Genomic DNA, 20,293 nt, shown 5'->3' on the forward strand with positions numbered 1-20,293 from the left:
AAGAGCGGGGTTGCCGAATTGTTTCTCAGAGCCGGACGAAACATCTATCTCTATTTACAATACCCTTACCCCCAAGAAAACTTTGTCGAAAAAGGTTGTCATCGTAATAGGGATTGCACCTCAACATGGCAGCCTTCTGCCAATTGTGTGTTACTTGTACTCTTCTAGGCTTCCTCTTTGCCTAAAGTGATTAAACTCATCAACTACACCAACCACATTTCTTACCTAAAACCTCTCTACAATCTCTTGAATTCACTCTTGCCAAGATACTTGTCCCCTATTCACTAAGAAACTGTTGTACCAGCTTTCAGCTCTCCCCCTAAGGTGCATAGCCGAAAGTTCTACCTTGTACCAATCCGTAACTTGGTACACCGAAAAGTAATGTTCACACTTTTGTATCCAAGACCTGGCCCCTTCAAATATTGGCAAATAAACTCTAGGAGGTTGATGTATCTGCTGCCCATATTGATATTGATTTTGCGGCCTTTGTTCTTGCAGGTATTGGTACGGGTCATGCTGTTGAGTTGGAAGCGGTTGGTTAAGGTAAGTATATATTGGCACTTCTGGTTTCATGGAATTTCCAGCATAGGGCAAAAGTATTGGTTGGGAAAATGGGATATTTGGTATTGAATTGGGTCTTGGTTGTGGTGGAGGTGCAGGATTAGGTCTAATATTCTCATGTTTTGAGCTGTGAGGAAGGCCATAGGTGGCTGGAAACAAGTGTTCATGCCAAGGAGGGGGATAGAGAGGGCTATTTTGGTGATTGGGTCTTTTAGTTACTACTAGAGGTCTAGGTGGTCAGGGGTTTAAAGGTCTGGAATAGGTGTGAGTGGTGGTCGTATTCAGTACCAATGGTACGGTAATTGGAGGTTCAAAGTGTTCAGGCCTAGGATAAGAGCTAGAGGCTTGTTGAGGGGTAGCCATGGTTTCAGCTTCACTGGCAACAGCTGGTAGGGACATTTGTTGTGGTGTTCTAGGAAAATGAACCATATTGCCCCTAGTTGTTTTAATCGAGCTATGCTCTTCTTCAACGCTCCGCGCCTTCCAAAAAGTAGTTTTGTTGCTTGCACTTTAATTTAGGAGTTTAAACTTAACTAGCATATGTGCATTTGGGTTGTTGGCATATGTCGGCTACATACTGGATGCTTTTCCATCATTGTTCGACTTGCACAGAAACAATGGGTCCCTTCTGGTTTCTTTTTCTCCCTCCAAGTTTGTTCTTCATTGTAATGTGTGTCAACTCAACAACAGTGAGCACACCCTTCCTGCTGGTCTTCTTCAACCTTTGTCTGTTCCATTACAACCTGGGTCTTCTATTTCAATGGATTTTCTTGAAGCACTCCCCAAGTCTTATGGTTATAGCTCCATACTTGTGGTCGTGGACCGTTTCACTGGCTCATTTCATTCCTCTATCTCACCCTTTTAGCTGTATACCCTATCTTGTATCCAGTAGTAAGTCTACTCTTCTTACCCCCTCTCCTCTACCTTTTGTGGCCCATCTATTAGCTTTTTTACCATCTTTGAGTCATAGCGAGACGGCTCTATCTCTTTTCACAAGTACAGCTGTAAGTACAGTTGCGGGCGTCAACGATCAGCGATCGAGCTAGGGAAAGTCTATCGAAAGGACCTAATCAAAGGCTACTACAGCTATAACTGACCCGCCTATGGAATCTATTAGCTCGGCTGAACCGACATGAAATGAAAGAGAGGAAGGCGGAAGCTATTGGCAAATAGAGGGGGGGATGTTCTCCGTGTCTTTTAGCCCTCACTAGATGACAACTTGCTTACTTTTCACTTCTTCTTAACCTTAGCAGACTAGTTCTGATCGACTTGATAGTGCGATGAGCTTACTTGCTCTAGTTCTATCCTAACGATTTACTTACCTGAGTACCTAGCACCGAGGATCGATGTAATTTACTTTCAAAAAGATGCTGTTGATGCTAACACGCATATAAATAGATGTTCCCCACTGCTTGCTCCTCTTACCCGAATGGGGTTATATGCCTTAGTTAAACTAAGGGTAAAGTGGCAGAGGTATGACCTCAGGAAGAAAGAAAGATCGGGCGGGGAAAACGGGGTTCGAACCCGCGACTTCTGGCGTGATGCATCAAAGCACTCTAACCAACTGAGCTATTTCCCCTTTCGTAACTACTGTCGATTCAACAGTCACCTACCGGTTACCTTTGTAACTATACCAAAGTAGCTGTACAACAGAATGCCCTTCGCCTTTAGTACTTTTTTCTTATATATATTATGTTATATACTAAATGTGTCAAAGCAATAGAACTTATTGAAAAAAAAAAAAAACAAGCCCATCTTTCTCAAAAAGGAAGAGAGGGTGCGCCCCCCCAGAGAGAACCCCATTCTTTCCAGAAAGTTCGAATTCATTATGTCTAAAAAGAAATAAGGAAAATAGGAGTAAGCGAGTAGGGTCAACAAGATTCTAAACGAATACCACAAGTGACGGAACCGACGATGATGAAGAGATAAGGGGCAAAGGATATTTTTTTCTATTATTCAAATTCTTATTTATTGATTGATTATCTAATTTATTTAGATCCATATTCATTTTCATTTGCAAATACAAACTCTCTTTCATTTTCTTTTGACTTTTGCGCTAAGGATAAGGGAACTGAGAAAAAAAGAGCTGGCTTGGCCCATGAGTGGTATGGCAATCTATATTTCCGGCTGAGGGGGAGTGACTTCTGTCCAATCGGTGTAGCATCGGGCTCAGAGACTATGCGCTCGCAAAAGACTGAATTGGCCTGCCTGGTAGAGGTATCTTGTAAACGTGCACCATGGTTTGAAAACCTATTCCGCAATCCTAAAGACTCAAAAGGTATAGTCTAGCCCAGTGCTAAAGCTAAGGGCTAGATAGGGCGGGCTCACTCACTCATAAAACTACTCTAGTAAGTAGCGCCAAAGCGCGTAATAGACTTACTTATAAGCAATTACACGCAATCAACGGATGTTCATGCATTGGCCCTCGATAATGCTTCAATCGATAGTTGACGACCATCGATGTATGATTACTAGCCTCTATTCCTTCCTTTTGAGCTTTTAAAGACTTTTCACGCAGGGGAGTAGGCCCCTGCGCACGTCCGGATTCGAGGTTTTCACAACCAAGCAAGCCACTTCTCCAAGGCCATTCCATGAGTCCTTTCCGAATGAGAATCACTATCCACGGAGGACCCCCTTCTATATCAATCATAGCAATCACCAAGTCGAATCGTAAAATCAGCCAGATTAAGAGCACAAATACAGAAAGGATGGAACCCTGAATACCGACTAAAGGTGGATACAGAGAGAGAATCGAGCTGAGAACCCTATGCCTGGCAGATGTACTGAACCTCGACCAGGAAAGCATTCGACCCCGCCGAAGATCGAGTAGGAAGAGAGGAGACGATCGTCTTCTCTCAGTTCGGTGGCTTTCTTTCCGGATGTCGATTGGGATAAGGGTTTGATCGAGAGCTAGGACATTAGGTTGTTTAACCTAAGAGAAGAGATCCAGTTTACAGAGGAGATGCCAGGGGCAGTGGCTGTTCAAGGAAGTTTCTCTAAGGACGAAGGCTTGATTGAATGCCATCCCTTCTTTCCTTTCTTAAACGGATGGGAGCAGCTATTGAATCAGCTCTGGTGTTGAAGAAAGATGGAACCTGGAGAATGTGTTTCTACTATCGAAAACTAAATGCAGCAACCATGTTTTCAAAATACCCCATTCCTATCATAGAAGACCGGCACTTTTGGATGAGGTGTGAACTAAGATAGATTTGAGGGCTGGTTATCACCAAATAAGAATGAAAGGAAGAGGATATCTACAAAACAGCCTGAAGGACCGGCTTTTTGAATTCAAGGTGATGCCCCGGCAACCTTTCAACAACTCATGAATAGTGTTTTTAAAGAGATATGTTGGAAAGGGGTATTGGTCTTTTTCGATGACATTCTAGTGTACAGTTCTACCATGGTGGAGCATCTCAAGTTGCTAGAGGAAGTGTTCCGGCAGAACAAACTTTTTGTGGGTGAGCCAAATTTCATAAAGGAAATACATTATTTATGAAATTGGGGTATCTACTGATACAAACAAGGTAGAGGGCATGACATCCCAAATTCATCATTCGGAATTTCCTGATAAAAAAGTCTTATGTGTATTGGATCCGCTCTTCTGTTAGCATGAACACATGAATGAGATTCTATTCCTCTTCCTAAATAGAACTCCCCACCTTCACCTACCCCCCAACCTAGGTGCGGAAGTCAAATCAATCCTTGTTTGTACATCGCTGAACTTACATACCCGGGCCCGGCTCAACATTCTTTTAAAACAATCGAATAACGGCTTTTCCATGACTTGGCCATTCAATCTTGTGAACTAATCGAGACCGAAATTGGATAAAGAGATACAAAAGGAGAGGAATACCCAATCGATGAAAGAACATGAAACCCTTCTGTTTCTATAGAGGTACGGGAAACGGTTGGGGGCAATAAAGTAGGTGAAGTGGTTGGATTTTGCGAGCTGTTCCAACCACTGCTGGATGTGATTCCAAGAGCCGAACGAGAATGAATACCACACAGAAGAGTCAAGACCGGGCTCCCTAATAGAATGTTTAACCGATCCATTCCGGATCGATCGAATTGGTACGGAAGTTGTAACATGGGAAAAGCACAGAAAACACGACTTATTTGAATAACCCGGTGACCTACCAATTGTAGAAGTAGGATTTTTGGCAAGCAATAAGCACTTAAATAATACAATTCGAGTGTACCAGATTCTTTATCATTTCGAGGAAAAGGTTCGGGAGGAAAGGGAAACAACAGAGGGATCCGAATCGAACCTAAATGGGAATGACATGAAAAATCTTTTTCAAAACCTATCATTAAGGGCGTGACGACGATATACGAGAGGAATAAAAAAAAACTCGTGATTGGTGTGGAGGGGAAGATCTGCTTATGAAATTGTTCAAGAAAGAGTCGTCTCATTTCCTTACTTCTTCGTTCTTTCGAATTCATTCACTTCGACGGCTGGCGCTACGCTAGCTTTGCATGATTAGCTCCGACAGAACAGGTACTGCATTTCCTTAGTTGGATCCGCTCTTTCTCTCTCGTGCAGTTGTTGCTTCCGGCTATTTATTCAGTCGTCAATCAGCATTGATCCGGAGTCAGTCTCTCTCTTTTTGCCCGTCCTTCTCTATCTATGAAATTCCTAATTAAGGTAGTTCGCTTTCCAATATCTAAATGTTCATGCAAAGCAACAAACGAAATGCAAGAACTGTCACGCAGAAGTCACACAGTATGCTGATCGTTCTGAAATGAGAAAAAGTATGGGATTTCATAAGAGATTCATACATAGAGATCTAAACTCATGGAAGGGCCCGGCCAGCAAACGAGATCTCTTACATCCAAAGGACCATGCCAATCGAAGATGAACCATTCACCGAGCCGAGTATGTGCAAGACAAGACACGGCTAGATAAGTCAAATAGAAGATATTGCTTTTACACGAGCAACTCTTTTCTTCATGTGGGTACAGCCCACTTTTCCTTTGATGAAATGCGAACACAAACTTCAGGCATCCAAGAAAGAAGTCAAGATCGAAATCGAAGCATTGTCATTGGGTTGAAGATCAATTCATATCGACAAGACTTCCCATTCGCCGGACGAGATGATCGGATTTCGATCCCCCGGCTGAATAACCTCTTCGGCTTGTGAAGAAGACCGCTTTTCGTATAACTTGTGTCCCGAGAAGGAAACGGAAAGAGGGGTCTAAGAAACAGGCGGGTGACAACGTGAAAGAGTGTGCTTTAGCTTCCCCCTCGGGGCTTCGTACCATGATCAATCAATTCACTCCTTCTCGAATCTTCTGCTTGAAGCAAGATACTATGGATACCCAGAGGAGCAAGTAGGTGAAGCCGACCGCGTCCCTCAGAGCCATGGTCTCTCGACTAGACCCAGACTTGAGAACTCGAATACGTATGATCGGTCTTCCTTAACCCCAAACACCCAACTCTAGCTAATGAATGTCTATAGTTTATGGGCAATTGAAGCGTCTTTCTGTCTATCGACGGCAGAGTCTATTGATCCTCCACAATCCGGTAATGCTTTTTATCAATTCAATGCGGAGCGATATCAATGTACTACCTATACTTCCTTTATCTCAATTCAAGTCAAGGCAGGCTATCTTTGTTATCAAGAAACAAAGCTGTCTCTAGTGATTGATCCGTTTGCTCTCGCCCTTCGGCTTTGTGGTCACTCAAGGTCCTTGGATTTCGTGCTCAATCTAGTTGGAGCAAAAGTCCCTGTGGATAGAAGTTTTGAAAAACCGTTTTTATCTGGGAAGAGCGCCTTTGGAAACCCAACCCACTGCTGAAGCCGAATAGGCAGTTAAAGCTGGAATGATGGGGGGCAATCCTGCAGTATGGCTTTAGTGCGTAGATTCTCAGGCAGGCTCATCGACTGGTGGAGGAGGGACACTTTACTTATTATAAGAATAGAAAAGAGCTGTATGTATACTTTAGGAAGGGGGATCAAACTAGTTATGTTGACAGACATGAACTCCTATAGAAGCAGATGTTCGAGGTCTGGTCCAAAGATACCATGCTTGCTTAAGCCAATCCATAGGTTCAAGCGAAAGAACACTTATTCACAGCAATATCTAGACCTGATGAAGATGACTGCTAGTAAAATACCTAAATCCTTTGGAATTCATTAGTCAACTATTTTAAGAGTCATTAAAAACGAGCAACACCACGTAGGGCAGCGTCCACGCGAACTAGCCTCTTCCTTAGCAAGTCAGTGGGAGAACGCCATCGGTCAAGAGAAATGGAATCCGTTGTTAAGTGGATACCGGACCCGGTAGAATTGGCATCACTTCCTTCACTCCACAGAGGACTCGGGATAAGATCGTTCCCAAGCAGAAGGAAAAGCTTTCGAACTAGGAGTCAGAACGAACTCATGAAGCTATCCTTCTTCTATTGCTACTTTCAGAGAGAGAGAATAGGTCGTACGAAAGGGGACCCACCTTGAGAAGGGTGTCCCATTGCGGAGTAGTTAAACGAGTATTTTGGTATACCACTTGTGCACCTAAACCTATGCTTAAGCTTACTAGAACTTCAACCTCAAGTTCATTAACATCAATGCGTCTCATCTTCTTGAACCTATTCTATGGATAAATGGGCACCATCTGTCTCCTAAGGGCAACTATCCGTTTTTCTTTCAAGAATGCGGGTACCGTAGTAGCAAAGCAAGTGAAATATGCCAAAGGGAACCGCTCGGATATAGACGGCAAGGAAAAACGTCGGCTAAAGAACAGAACTATTCTATTGATGGCCCCGAAAGAAAGTGGATCTGTGAGTGGAGGAACTTGTCGATGTGTCAAATCTAGACATAGAACAGCGGTCGCTGAAACTACAAGCCAGGGAAAGACTACCAGCTGATTCAGCTTGAGCAATTAATTCTTGGCTAAACAAGAGAAATGGCATCTTTCCTAAGCTAAGTAAGACCGCTAGCGCTTTCTAACCGAACGACTTGTTGGCTCGGGTTCCTTCTCTCCCTTTAAAGTGAAGACATTAGCAAGAACTGCGGATGAAAGAAGATCGGAGTCGTGAACAGGAAAAGCTAAGACCGGTTAGGCCGAGAGGAAAGAAGCTTGTATTTCTCGCCTTGGGCTTGATCCAGGTGAGGAAGAATTGGAGATTGAATGACTTTGCCGGGTATTCTTTTTTTTTTTTCATTCTAGCAGGGCTCAATCCTTTAGTGAAAACCATACGTATGTAACTCTACAACGAGGCCTATCTACTCTATTTACGTCAAAACTCCGTTTTCACCCCCTGTTCCACTTAGAACAGGCACGAGCGTTGGTTAGATGCGTGGGACAGGGAGCTTGTAGCAACCCTTTCTCTCGATCTCCAGTTCCCAAGGTTGCTACTTAACCGGTTCCCTTTTTAGGATTAGGATGAAAGCTCGATGAGCAGACCCATTAGTGAAGGGGTCTAGGTAGAGCCGCCGCCCGTCTTTTTATCCGCCCTTACAGCGACCTTTCTCTCCTTTCCTCCCATGACAAGATCGACGCATTGCCGAAGTCCTATTCAGACGTCACCACCCCAAAAGAAAGTTCCGAAGTCAAGTCAACCAGCGATCAGCATTGAAATTTCCATTCAGCGATTAATGAGTCGCAAGATGAGGTTTTTTTATTCTTCACCTGCGCATGCGCTAAACTTTCCCCTTTCATATATCTGTCTTCCATGTACCCGACACTGATTCCCAAGCAGAGATAGGAAAAATAAAATCTTACTACTACATCATTGATTATGCAAACATCTTACTTAAGAAACCAATGAGAATGACAGAAGCCCGCTAAACAAGCACAGATTATTCAATAAGCACAGAAGCAGCTAAACAGGAATAGGTAAAGGAATGGAAGTACATCTTGTACCTTCTATAATCCATTCAACCAGCTTGAAAGATGAGAGATAGACCTTTAGCAAGGAGATATCGCACGGAAAGCCGGATTAGGTCTTATAATAGATATTTTTTTTACAGGCCGTAGTTCCTTAATGAGATTACTTTAACACACCCTGAGGCTTAAGAAAAGAATCAAAAAAAAGGCCATATAAGTGAGATCCTAGCCAGAGAAGAGCAACAGGAGCTATATTAAAGGAAGTTATGGACTTGAATCAGAGATTGGATTGACATCCGGAACAGAGAGGAAAAGAGGAAGAAGCAAACATAGCTAGCTCACGAAAGAAAGCCTTGCAACTACGCGCTATATATTGGATTTGCAACTGCGCTAATAAGGGCACATCCGCTTTCTCTGTATGTGGATTCATAAAGTAAATACCATATTTTTTCCCTTGCTTTGCTATTTGAATGCTTACCTCAGTGCAAGAGCAGGGAAGAGGTTTGATTGCTAATAAAATGAGTGGAAGAGCTGCTCGGTCAAAGGCATTCTCTCAAGTAGCAAAGGCAAGACGGAAAAGCAGGAATGAAGGTTGCTAGGTACCGCTCCATGGTAACATCTATCGATTCCGCTATCGGGAAAGTCTGGCAAGGGGAATATCTGGCTGACGAATTAGAGGAACTTTGGTAGCACTCGGGGACGGAATCAATCAAAGAACTTAAGAAATTGCCCATACCGACAGCAGCTCCCGCTTTAGAAAAAACCCTATCTCATCAGGCAGGTATACCTGACCCTTTTTTAGCTAGTTTCGGGAAAGCGGTAAGTTAAGTAAGTCAAGCCCTTCTAAGCGAAGAATAGCGGAGAGAAATGGTAACGTAATAAGGGAAAGGGAGCTAGCTGCTTCCATATCGCCCCCCCAAAAAAACCAAAAAGTTCCAGAGGCATCTTCCATTCATTTCGATTTAGGTCTTTCTGCACCATATTTAGATCTTCCCTTTCTACGATCCGGAATTCCCAGCAAATCCTTGACTCCTCGAATACGATGGGATTTCACACCTGGCGAATCTTTCACTCTACCTCCTCTTACTAAGACTATAGAATGTTCCTGCGAATTATGACCTTCGCCTGGAATGTGAGCAAATATATCATGTCGATTGCTCAACCGTACTTTTGCTATCTTACGTAGAGCTGAATTAGGTTTTTTCGGTGTTCTCGTCGAAACACGCAGGCATACTCCTTGCTTCTGGGGACATTGATCCGAAGCTCGAGTACGGTCCGTGCGCCGTTTTTCTTCTCTACCATGACGAATCAATTGATTTTTTGTAGGCATCCCTCTTTCCTATGTCCTTCCCCCCTTTGCCCTTTCTAAAGTGGTTACTCCCGATCCGAAGCACCCCTTTTCCATTCATAGAGAGATCCAATCGTCAAAATCAATAAAAAGGCCATCATGGACCAAGATCCAAACAGATCAATCTTGTTAGGAGGTACTGCCCAAGGAAAAGAAAAGGTGACTTCCAGATCAGGGATAATAAATAAAATAGGAACCGGATAAAATCGTATATCGAAACGACTTCTGGCATCACCGGAGGGATCGGAACCACATTCGTAGGCCGACAATTTTTCTGGATAGGTCGAACTATTGGAAGCAAATGGAAAAGGAACACCGAGTGGAATCAAAGAAACTAGCGGACTGATCACTAAATAGATACAAATAGGTGCAAATTCCGACATCACCAAAGCCCACTTCGTTCTCTCGCTCTCCTCGCGGCGCTCCTTGCTCGCGGAGCGGCATACCGAAAAAAAGACGCTCAGATGTGGATTCGAACCACTGAAGGATTTCAAGGGCAATGCCCCTTGCTCTTCCCACTGAAACAAGAAAAAAAGGATTTGCAGTCCAGCAAGAAAACGGATGCGCTAACGCGCGACGGCTTTCGCGCTAGTTGCTCAATCCGTTGCTTGTTTTGCTCTAACCAGCTGAGCTACCAGAACCACTTGCCTAAAGTCTCTTTTCTTCATCTATGAGCATCCTACCTGCAGTGGAGGAGCTTGCTCAAGAACCGAGAGCCGGCCTGGGACTGGACGGCCCTCGTTCGGGAAGGTCTTCTTCGCTATAGACGCCACCAAGAACAAGAAAGGGGCGCTCCGCTCCTAGTCACTAAGCAGTGCTATTCTGTCCGACGGCGGACTCCATCAATCTTAGGTTCTTTCTCTCACGTAATTTCGCCCGCCCGTTCTACTTCCGTGCCGGAGGAAATGGGATTCGAACCCATGATACAATCTTCTTGTATGTCGATTTAGCAAACCAATGCCTTAAGCCACTCAGCCATACCTCCAAGTTGTTGATCGGAATTGGATGTGCCGGGTTGGTTGCCCGAAGATCCACTGCGTAAGCCATAGCGCGCGTACTCTTCTTTACTGAGCGAGAAAGACTCTATCCAGATCTATGGATCTCCCCAGCGTCCAAGCGAGACCCCAAAAAAACCAAATCCGCCACTCGTTGGGCGAGGCCTTGCTTTCTATGAACACCTCACCACTGAATGAGAAACTTAGCCTCCGACCCGACCAAGAGAGAAGACAGGGTCAAGCCGACGCCGCCCTTCCTCACCTGCCTGAATGGAATGAATATCTCCTTCGTCTAGTCGAGAAGGGAAAAAGCCCGGCGGGGAACAGGACCGTGACTCTTCTAAACCATTACATGACGGAGAAGTCCATTCTCGTCATGATCGATCCACGTCCTACCATAGTGCCCGGAGAACCAGGCTTGCTTCTAGAAGATTCTATAGTGATCCACTGGAATCGGCCTCGGGTGACGCCTCCCTAGTCGTCGAAAGATTTCATCCCTCGGTCGTTAAGGTGGGGGTGAAAACTGCAATTAATGCTCTATCTCCGTCATAGAATATGGGATACTAACTTTCAATGGCCTCGCATCCCCAGAGCCTCAGACTGGCCTGCCCTTCCAATCGGGGTTATAACGGGTCCGGTAGCAGCAACACCAGCCAATCGTGTTGGTACGGTGGGTTCCCTATACCCACTATTCGGAAAAAAAGCTTGCCATAGCAGCTCAAACCTCCGATCGGGAAATGGGAGTTCTAACCGGTCCTAACCCCAATTCCAAACAAATTGATTGGACCGAGGTTCGTGCAGGGAGAGAATAGAAACTAATAACGATGGAGCAAGAAAACGGATGCTCTAACGCGCAACGGCTTTCGCGCTAGTTGCTCAATCCGTTGCTTGTTTGGTTCGAGGTTGAGCTCACCCGCCGCCCTACGTCAGTAGTCTTCCTAACTTCTATTCCCTTTTTTTGCTCTAAGGTAAGGTCCTTCAAGAACAGCATTGCGGTCGCAACGGGGCTCTGGGTGAATATTGTCCGCCCGTATGAGCCGGGCTGTGAATATTTATAGGTCGGGGTCTTTACTGAAAAACCACAATACTACACTACAACAATTTGAAGAAATCCGCAAGTGACTCTAATTTGAATTCACTAGTCGTGTTGAGTTGAGGCTTATTTCAATATAACAAATCTGCCAATCCCGATATTACCACATTTCATTCTGGTCCAGTGTCCATTCCTGAATGAAAGAAATGAGCTTTTTTGCCCCTTCACTCACTTCTGAATGACTCCTTTAGCACTCTCTTTTTTATCTCAAAAAATAGAAACTGTTTACCTTTACCATACCTTCCAAGCAAGAGTGTTTTATTGCAAGATTAAGTTATTACTGAACAAAGAGAAATTATCATTCTAAAGGATGAGATCAATTCGGAAGCACTTTTTTCTTATTCTAGCAGACGGAATTGAATTGGTCTAATTTAGGACTTTCCAATCTATTTTTATCTTACCTAATTCTATCTACGCCCAGGGGGATAATACCGAAACAGTCCTTTTTTTGTTTTTTCTTATTATAGAGGAGCCGTATGAAGCTAAGGTTTCATGTACGGTTTTGCAATAGCGGTGGGAGCTGTGATGTTATTATCGACTATGATTATCTAACAGTTCAAGTACAGTTGATATAGTTGAAGCACAGCCAAAATATGGTTTTTTTGGATGGAATCTTTGGCGTCAGCCTATAGGCTTTCTAGTTTTTCGAATTTCTTCTTTGGCCGAATGTGAAAGATTACCCAGAGGGGGAATTAGTTGCAGGTTATCAAACCGAATATTCCGGTATCAAATATGGTTTCTTTTTTCTTGTTTCTTACTTATCCTTATTAGTTTCCTCTTTATTTGTAACAGTTCTTTACTTAGGCGGGTGGAATTTCTCTATTCCCTACATATCCACGATTCTCCCAGTGTAGGAATCACACTAGTTATCTTGACCTTGATTCGGTCAAGCAGTTTTTCCTTACTATACTCCAGTACGAACAGGAAAAGAATCTGTGTACTCAACGGTGCATTAGTAATTATCTTTTGCTCTTTAAAGCAAAACGGTGTCTTGACTCTCAAGAATAGTGCGTGTTAATATCCATGTAGATAAAGATAGAGATAGCAACGAACTGGATGCATAGTACAAAACTTGTTACTTGTTCTCGTAGGCTAACTAACCAAATCATAGGATCTAACACGAGACCGGATAAACACCGCGCCCCCGCCGCGTCTATCTATATAAGCTAATCCCTCGACCTCAACCGACTCCCAAATCTCAATTGCTTTGGCTCTCTCTCCCTCCCTTTCGCCGCGTGCGCCGTCCAATCCAAACCAATCCCAAGTCCCAACTCGTGTGTTCCCCACCCGCTCGCGGCGAGCAAGATGATTTCCCCGGACGCGGCCCGCAACGTCGTCGGCAATGTCATCTCCTTCGGCCTCTTCCTCTCCCCTGTGTAAGCCGCCGCCGCCATCCCCCTCGTCCGCTTGTCTAGTCTACTCTCTATGGAAGGTGGTTGGTAATTAGGGTTTGATTCTGATGAGGGGGCGCTTGCTTTTTGCTTGTACATGTGCAGGCCGACGTTCTGGCGGATCATAAAGAACAAGGACGTGGAGGAGTTCAAGTCGGACCCGTACCTAGCGACGCTGCTCAACTGCATGCTCTGGGTGTTCTACGGCATCCTCTGCGTCATATTCGGCTCGGCAATGTACGCCTCCCCGCTCACCATCATGGTACGTACCCATCGATCCCGCTCTTGATCCACGTGCATAGATGTCTTTTTAGATCTATATTGGTAGATGTTAGTTATATTGTTGGGGAATAGGCGTGCGTTCCCCTGTTAGTTCGGTTGGTGGCGGCGGTGATGTTGTTGGTGTTGTGGATGCTGCACCAGTTCTTGTCGGTGCGCTCGGCTTCGCCCCGCATCTCCCTTCGGGGGTACTCGCAGGTGGAACCAACTAAGCTACCAGGTTTGTTTAAAAGTTAATATAATGAGTCTCATCCTCTGCTCGTGCCAGCATATCCATGCCTTGATGATATCCTCTTTCACCAATACTTCATCTTTCTCTCTTTTGAGAGCACTTTCAAGGTGATTTTGAACATGTGACACAACAGCATGCATCAATATCATCAACTGCTTCTGAAATGAATGTTTCAACTCATCATCGTAAATAAACATAAGCAGTGGTCATTTTTCTATTTAGAACTTTTGAAGGCCTGTTGGAAGACAAGGTAATGTCTTCAGGTTTGGCACATTGTCGAGCACAAGTGAGGAGTAATTCCTAAATAGCTCAGTATTGGATGGTAGGCCTTCTAATGCACTGCAATTAACAACCCCAAAAGATCCTAAATGAAAAAAATACAAACCCTAAAGTAACCAGTCTGGATATTTTGCAGATTTGTAACCTTCGATTCTAAGGACCCCAAGTTTAGGCGGTGGCATCAGACCTTCTAGAATCTATACAAATGTAAACTATCCTCTGCATTCATATCATTCTTGCAACTCCAGACAAGGCGTAATCTTCCAAGATGACTTTTCTTATAACTCTAACTTCGACTGCTTCATCCTTCCCAGTAACATTCTTTATATTTATGACACTTAATGTACCACATCGTTTATGTCCCTCAGCTGTCGCAACTCATATCCCTTTCTTGCACAGAAAATTCATCAACTTGTTGGAGCGAAGTTAGCTTACCCATGTTATGAATTTGAGGCAGGGTTATTTTGTATGACCCTGTATATTCTATCATCATGCCCTTCAAGATGCCGTAACTTCCTTAGCATATTTTGTAAGGCAAACTCTCTTGTCATTTAACTGAAGTGACTGTAAGTGGTAAAGAAAGAGTACACAGTAATCTTGGCAATTCATAAATCCGTGTTTTGATGATGTTCAAATACCGAAGGTGCTTCAGCATATCTTCCACTCTCTTGTTTTGGTTGCTCGAATCAACAAGGCCCTCTGCCATCCAAAGGCGAACCAACTCATCAATGACATACTTGTGGCCTTTTGTAAACAAGCTGCAATATAGAATGCACCTCCAAAGACTTGGTCGCCATGGATCTCAATGAACAGCTTCGATACCACAAAAGGATGGGCAAGAAAGACAGCAGGTGTTGAGCCAAATCCCTAGTTCATACACAATCATAATGTTGGTCAACCATCCGAACCGGGATTCCAGTTATTCATACGAAGGAACAAGCAAAGAATATAGGATTTGGTTGATCCTCTCGTCAAGTGTGTAAGCGATCCCGAGCGTAGTATGGATAAATGCTCATGTCTATCTATACCGGGTCACCATGGAAGTTCTAATTGGTCCTTGGCAGCAGCAAACTAGTGGAGTGGTGATGCGAGCTGAACTTATTATTGAGAAATGTAATGACCGATCGAACTTTATCTTTTATTGGTACCGGGGGAGGACGACCGATTGGAAAACTCGTAACTAGACATGTAAAAAAAGCGTTCATTAAATTGGATTGGAATAGAAGAGTTGTAATTGAAAGGATACCGCATCCCATTAAATGGATTCTTGGCGCCATTCTTTGGTCGAGTGCAATATGGCTCGGTGCGTATGGGTCTTGGTGGACAGAGATAGAAGAGAGCACATGAATGTAGAAATCCGGATGCAAGACTATGGGATGATGATTGACTCACTATGGCACGAAGACTTCGTTAAGATGCTTGTCACATTATGGGTGATTTGGACAGCGCGTCGCAAAGCGATACATGAAGGTATCTTTTAGAGCCCTTGTCAACTTATGGAATTCTGATTTCGCTCTTGTTCGTGATTCGTTTGTTTATAAGTCACGGGAAGGTGATGCCTCGTACGCCTGGTGGGGTGCTGCCTATCTGAGTAAAGGGTCGATGTAGAAAATGCCTTCCAATTTATCGTCACCGGTAAGTCGACGACCTAAATAGGTTAGGTTTTTCCTAGGTATAGTTTTCTACCAACGAAGATGTGATGTTAGGAATTCTGTCAACACAAGCAGAGGGTTTCTTCTAAAGCTCAAGGCCCAGCGGCTGTCAGCATCAGGTCTACCTAATGATTAAGGAGCTTCTTTCTCTCAGGTCAATAAATGGGTTTAAAACTTCTATACGTATCAGAGGAAGACAAGGAATTCTTAGCACGTAGATCTTATATTTCTCCGAAATTCCACTAAGCAAAAGGCTAGCCGGGAGAGTTTTTCGAACTGACCCGACAACCGCAAAGTGTGATTTAGCTCAGCTCGAAGATGACTACCGAAGGGGAAGAGGAAACAATCTCGCTGGAAGATGAATTTGAAGAAGCCCTAGTGGAAGATGCTCAATGGCTAGCCGTGGCGAGGCTTCATCCGACCTTCAACCTGTTCACTGACTTATTATAGAAAGAGCTAGTGTAGACAAATAGTTCTAGTTGAAGCGTTCGTTTGATGCGACCATGGACTATAGTTAGCTTAGTCCTTCGCAATTAGCTTCTTGCTTCAATTCAAGCGGAAGATAACCTTATTCCACCGTAGTTTTCTGTTTGATCACCAACAATTCTATCATCTTATATCGGTGCACATTGATGTGATAACTCCTGTAATGCTGCCTCCTTGAAACTGGTCGAATCGACACACAGTGGAGTAAGTTTCACTGCTTGGTACCAGTGTGCTGCACTTCCCACTAGATGCATAGATGCGGACATCCATGTCTGAAACCTGGACTAAAAGCTTCCTTAATGACCTTAAACGTTTCCGGAATTTTCTACATTCTAAAATAGACTTCACAATTCTCAATCTATATGCGCACATCCTGTGTGTGAAGACTAGGTTGCTAGCTATGAGTTTCATTCTGTTCTGGCTTCACATTTGCATTCTAGATCCGTTTGTGTGGAAAAGAAAAGGTAGGAGGAATGTTTTCAATAGGCGTCGCCGAGAAATATGGAAGTAGTTGAACGTTCAGTTCAGTCTCGCCTTACCTCTACGAAGCACGAGTCAACCGGCTATAGTTTAGGTTTTCACTTCTTGAACCTTGCTTCAGTTTTCTGCCCACATCAACTTCCTCATCTTCACTCATAGGACTTCCCTCAGAGCCATTGCCAGACGAGGAGGATGAGGACAAAGAAGACGAAGAACTCTCACTAGATGACTCCTCAGAAGGAAGGAACCATTTCCTCAGAAGCGGAAGATCTTTCAATCACTGGAGTCCTTTCCGCAGTCGGAGCTCCGCAACAACTGCCACAACTTCATCCGCAAAACTTGACACAACCGGCCGCTAAAATATCATCCTGTGCACGACTTTAGTCTACAATAATATTCAAACACTGAAGCTCAGGCGGCCCAGTTGTTAGGGGAGGACTCCAACGGGACAGATCCAGCAAGAAGCTGATCAATTGTACTGTACCAAGCCTCGGCCTCTTCTGCGAGTCACACGGAATGGAACCTTTGCTGCCCACAACTGCATCAGAGAGATTGGGCCCTTCCCCTCGCTTAGCATTTCCAACGGGCCTGAGAACTTTCTTTCTTGGTTGAGAAGACTTAGGGCAGGAAGCCTCAGCAGACTCTGACACGGACAAACTGATCACTTTCCTCTTCTTCACAGGCTTGTTCTGAGGGGGGGGCACGACAGATGAAGCAGCATTCTTGTTATCTTTCTTGTTGGTAGAAGCTCCGCCAGGTACAGGGTCATACCTTGGAGGTCCAAAGCAATCAGCAACAATATAATGAGACTTGCTCAAGACAATCACTTCACAGTACTTGTCATGTTCTTTGGGAGTGGTAAGGTCCCAACAGCTTAGTGGCTCGCTTCCGTGCTTTTTCAAGTTTCCATACGCAAAAAGAAAGTTAGACTTGAGAAAGGGCTAGACAAAGGTAATAACCAAGAATACAAGACTTACTTTCGCAGACCGGGGAGAACGGTAATCCAAAGGGGGACCCACATAGGTTTCTTCGCGCCTCCGGCATACAAACCGTCCACACATGAACATCTCCTCTAGGAGGTCCCTTACACTCCTAGCTTCCCGAGCGACTTGAATCTTCTCAATACTCTCGTTCCCTATCAGACTCAGACATCTCAAGGTACAGGACACTCGGAACTGATCTCAGGGAAGCTTGACCACTTTCAGAATGAACAGGTAGCACTGGTACTTTGAATTAGAACCCCGGTTCAGGTAAAACCACTTGGCGGGATAAGCAGGGAAGAAAGAAGCCTTCTCCGAAGAAGTAATGACTGGATACTCACCAACCTTGTCAACTGACACTATTCGTGAGGATGGGACGAGGAGCTGGTGAAGAGCATTTTCTGGCCATCAGACGCAGAAGGGATTCTTCAAATTCCCCTACCAAATCACAATCAACCAGACTTCATCGCTTGGCAATTCACAAAGACAGGTTGTTTTTCCGTTAAGTCGGCCTACCATGCAGAATGGCAGGCAGAATACCGTCGGCGAGCACAGCGACGAGACAGAACCAGCGGATCGGCAGCCCACCCGGCGTGGAAGATGATCTGGTAGCTGACGGTGCCACGTAAGGTGCAAATATTCACCTGGAGAGCACTCCACGGCAGCGTTCCCTGCCTCTGCACTCTGGCGAACAGACATGTTTTTTCCAAGACTCCGGTGGTATGCCCTGTATGTCATGTGGAAGCAGAGGACTTACGGCACATGTTGTTTGGCTGCGGACGAGCTCATGACGTCTGGAAGTGCCTCGACCTTCTGGACGCCGTTGAAGCGGCCTGGGAGACAGACCGCGCGGGAGAGGCGATCCTTGAAGAACTGCTCTGCGCTGACAACCCCGGCGGCCTGGTCTGCACAGTACCGTAGGCGGGAGCTTATTCTGGTGGCCTCCTGGCACCGAGGTTTACTTTCTTAATATGGCTACTTGCTGATGCTAAAACTATTCACTCACGAATTATGTATGTAAACCTTGCCTTACGAATAAGTCAATAGCACTGAGGAAGCTTAGGAACATAGACGGGAGGGATATGATTACAGAAAGAACTGATTTAGGGCCATGCCAATGACTTGATCTTGCTGTTTCGACAGACCTTGGGGTCTTGTTGGTAGCTGGCGTGACTCTGTATTGTATTCACGCTAGGGGCTACTTATTGAGTACGGGGAAGTCCGCACATGGAGCGATAGCCCACCACTCGAAGGATGCAAATGCAAGCTTTTCGACAACTGGAAATGGCTTCCTTCTCCTATCAGCTTCTTTCTATCTTTCAATTGGCATCCCCTTTCCTTGTCGGGCTTTCTCGCTAGGAAACAATAGTGCCATTTCCATTGTTGATGGAATCAACGCATGGACAGATTGAGGAAATCTCTCACCAGAAGAATATATGGCTTTCGATCGAGTAAAAGAGCGTGCGCTTTCCTTGACATGCTGCGAATTATTGATGACTTATTGGAGTCAGAACCAACTCTGCTTACCAAGATAGAAGGTGGTCCCTTGGTCCGATCCGGTCATTGCCAAGTTGTGTACTCCCGCATGCGGGTAAATCTCTGACCAGTTCGCGTTGCTGACTGCGCGGTCCAGTCGCTCGCGTATTCCCGTACTGCTTTGTTGGGGTATGTCACCTTTCCACTTCCCAATTGACTCTCATAAAAGGCTAGGCTACCTCTTCACATCGCACCTGATCCCGAATAATTAGCAGTAGGTGCCCGATTAATTAGGTATTAGTTTCCATTATCAGAATAATTAGGAGTAATATCCCAATTAATTGGGAGTAATTGCCAGAATAATTGGTATTAATTTCCAAATTAATTACCAGTAGCTGCCTGGTTAATTAGGAGCAGCTCAAGCGCCCGACTAATTTCGTTGATAAATTTTAGCACATACTCCGTAGTTCCCAAATTCACATAGCATGGCTGCCAAAATCCTAATTCTTAACTGCCAAATTCCAAATGAAAAAATTGGAGGACGAGCCCTTGCTCCATTGTCGCCGGTGGCCTGGTCGAGCTCTCGTTGGGCCGCGCCTCCTCCCCCTCCTCCTCCTTCGTTGGCGGCGGCTTGAGGACGACGAACTGGCGAGCTATTCGTCCGCCGCGCCTCCTCCCCTTCCCCACCGTCGACGATGGCCTGAGGACGACGACCTGGCGATCTGTCCGTCCGCCACACCACCTCGTCCTCCTCCCTCTCTATCGACGGCAGCTTAAGGGCGGCGACCTGGCCGAGCCGTTCGTGCGCTGCGCCTCCTCGGCCTTGCTCGCCGGCGGCGTCAAGAGGACGGCGAACGGGCAGAGCCATCCGTGCATCCCAAATTCTCCTTGCTTGGCAGCGACACTCCTTGATGTCCTCCCTCGCGGAGCTCGCTGGCGCGGCACAGCTCCCCACAGTGAGAGATAGGGATTGTGTGGTGAGGAGTAAATCACGGGATAAACATAGGACCCTGCTACGCAGTGCTATAGCACTATATAGTCTACCGGAGTGCCCCCTGTCTGAATCGTTTTCTTTCCCAAAATAGAAAGTGGTCCCGCCCGGTGTCCTGTCTGCTTTTCCAATTTGGACCGGCGGGCCAGGACAAAACGCAACGCTCCAAAAAAAGTACAGCTGCCCGTTGGCTGGCTTGCAGCCAACAATATCTCACCGTTGC

The 20,293-nt window shown here is 45.1% G+C and overlaps 1 protein-coding gene and 1 pseudogene across 1 annotated transcript; one reads left to right on the plus strand and one right to left on the minus strand.

The window, feature by feature from the left end:
• Window positions 1-13,129: 13,129 nt before the first annotated feature.
• LOC139832444 (bidirectional sugar transporter SWEET6b-like) lies at window positions 13,130-13,504 on the plus strand. The gene is made up of 2 exons (XM_071822207.1): window positions 13,130-13,200; window positions 13,321-13,504. Exons 1-2 carry the CDS (start codon window positions 13,130-13,132, stop codon window positions 13,502-13,504), a joined length of 255 nt encoding a protein of 84 aa, XP_071678308.1.
• A 203-nt stretch (window positions 13,505-13,707) lies between these two features.
• Window positions 13,708-19,947, minus strand: LOC127310439 (uncharacterized; annotated as a pseudogene).
• Between the last annotated feature and the right edge of the window lie 346 nt (window positions 19,948-20,293).

This window comes from Lolium perenne, chromosome 6 (genome assembly GCF_019359855.2).
Source record: "Lolium perenne isolate Kyuss_39 chromosome 6, Kyuss_2.0, whole genome shotgun sequence".
Classification (NCBI taxonomy): Eukaryota; Viridiplantae; Streptophyta; class Magnoliopsida; order Poales; family Poaceae; genus Lolium; species Lolium perenne.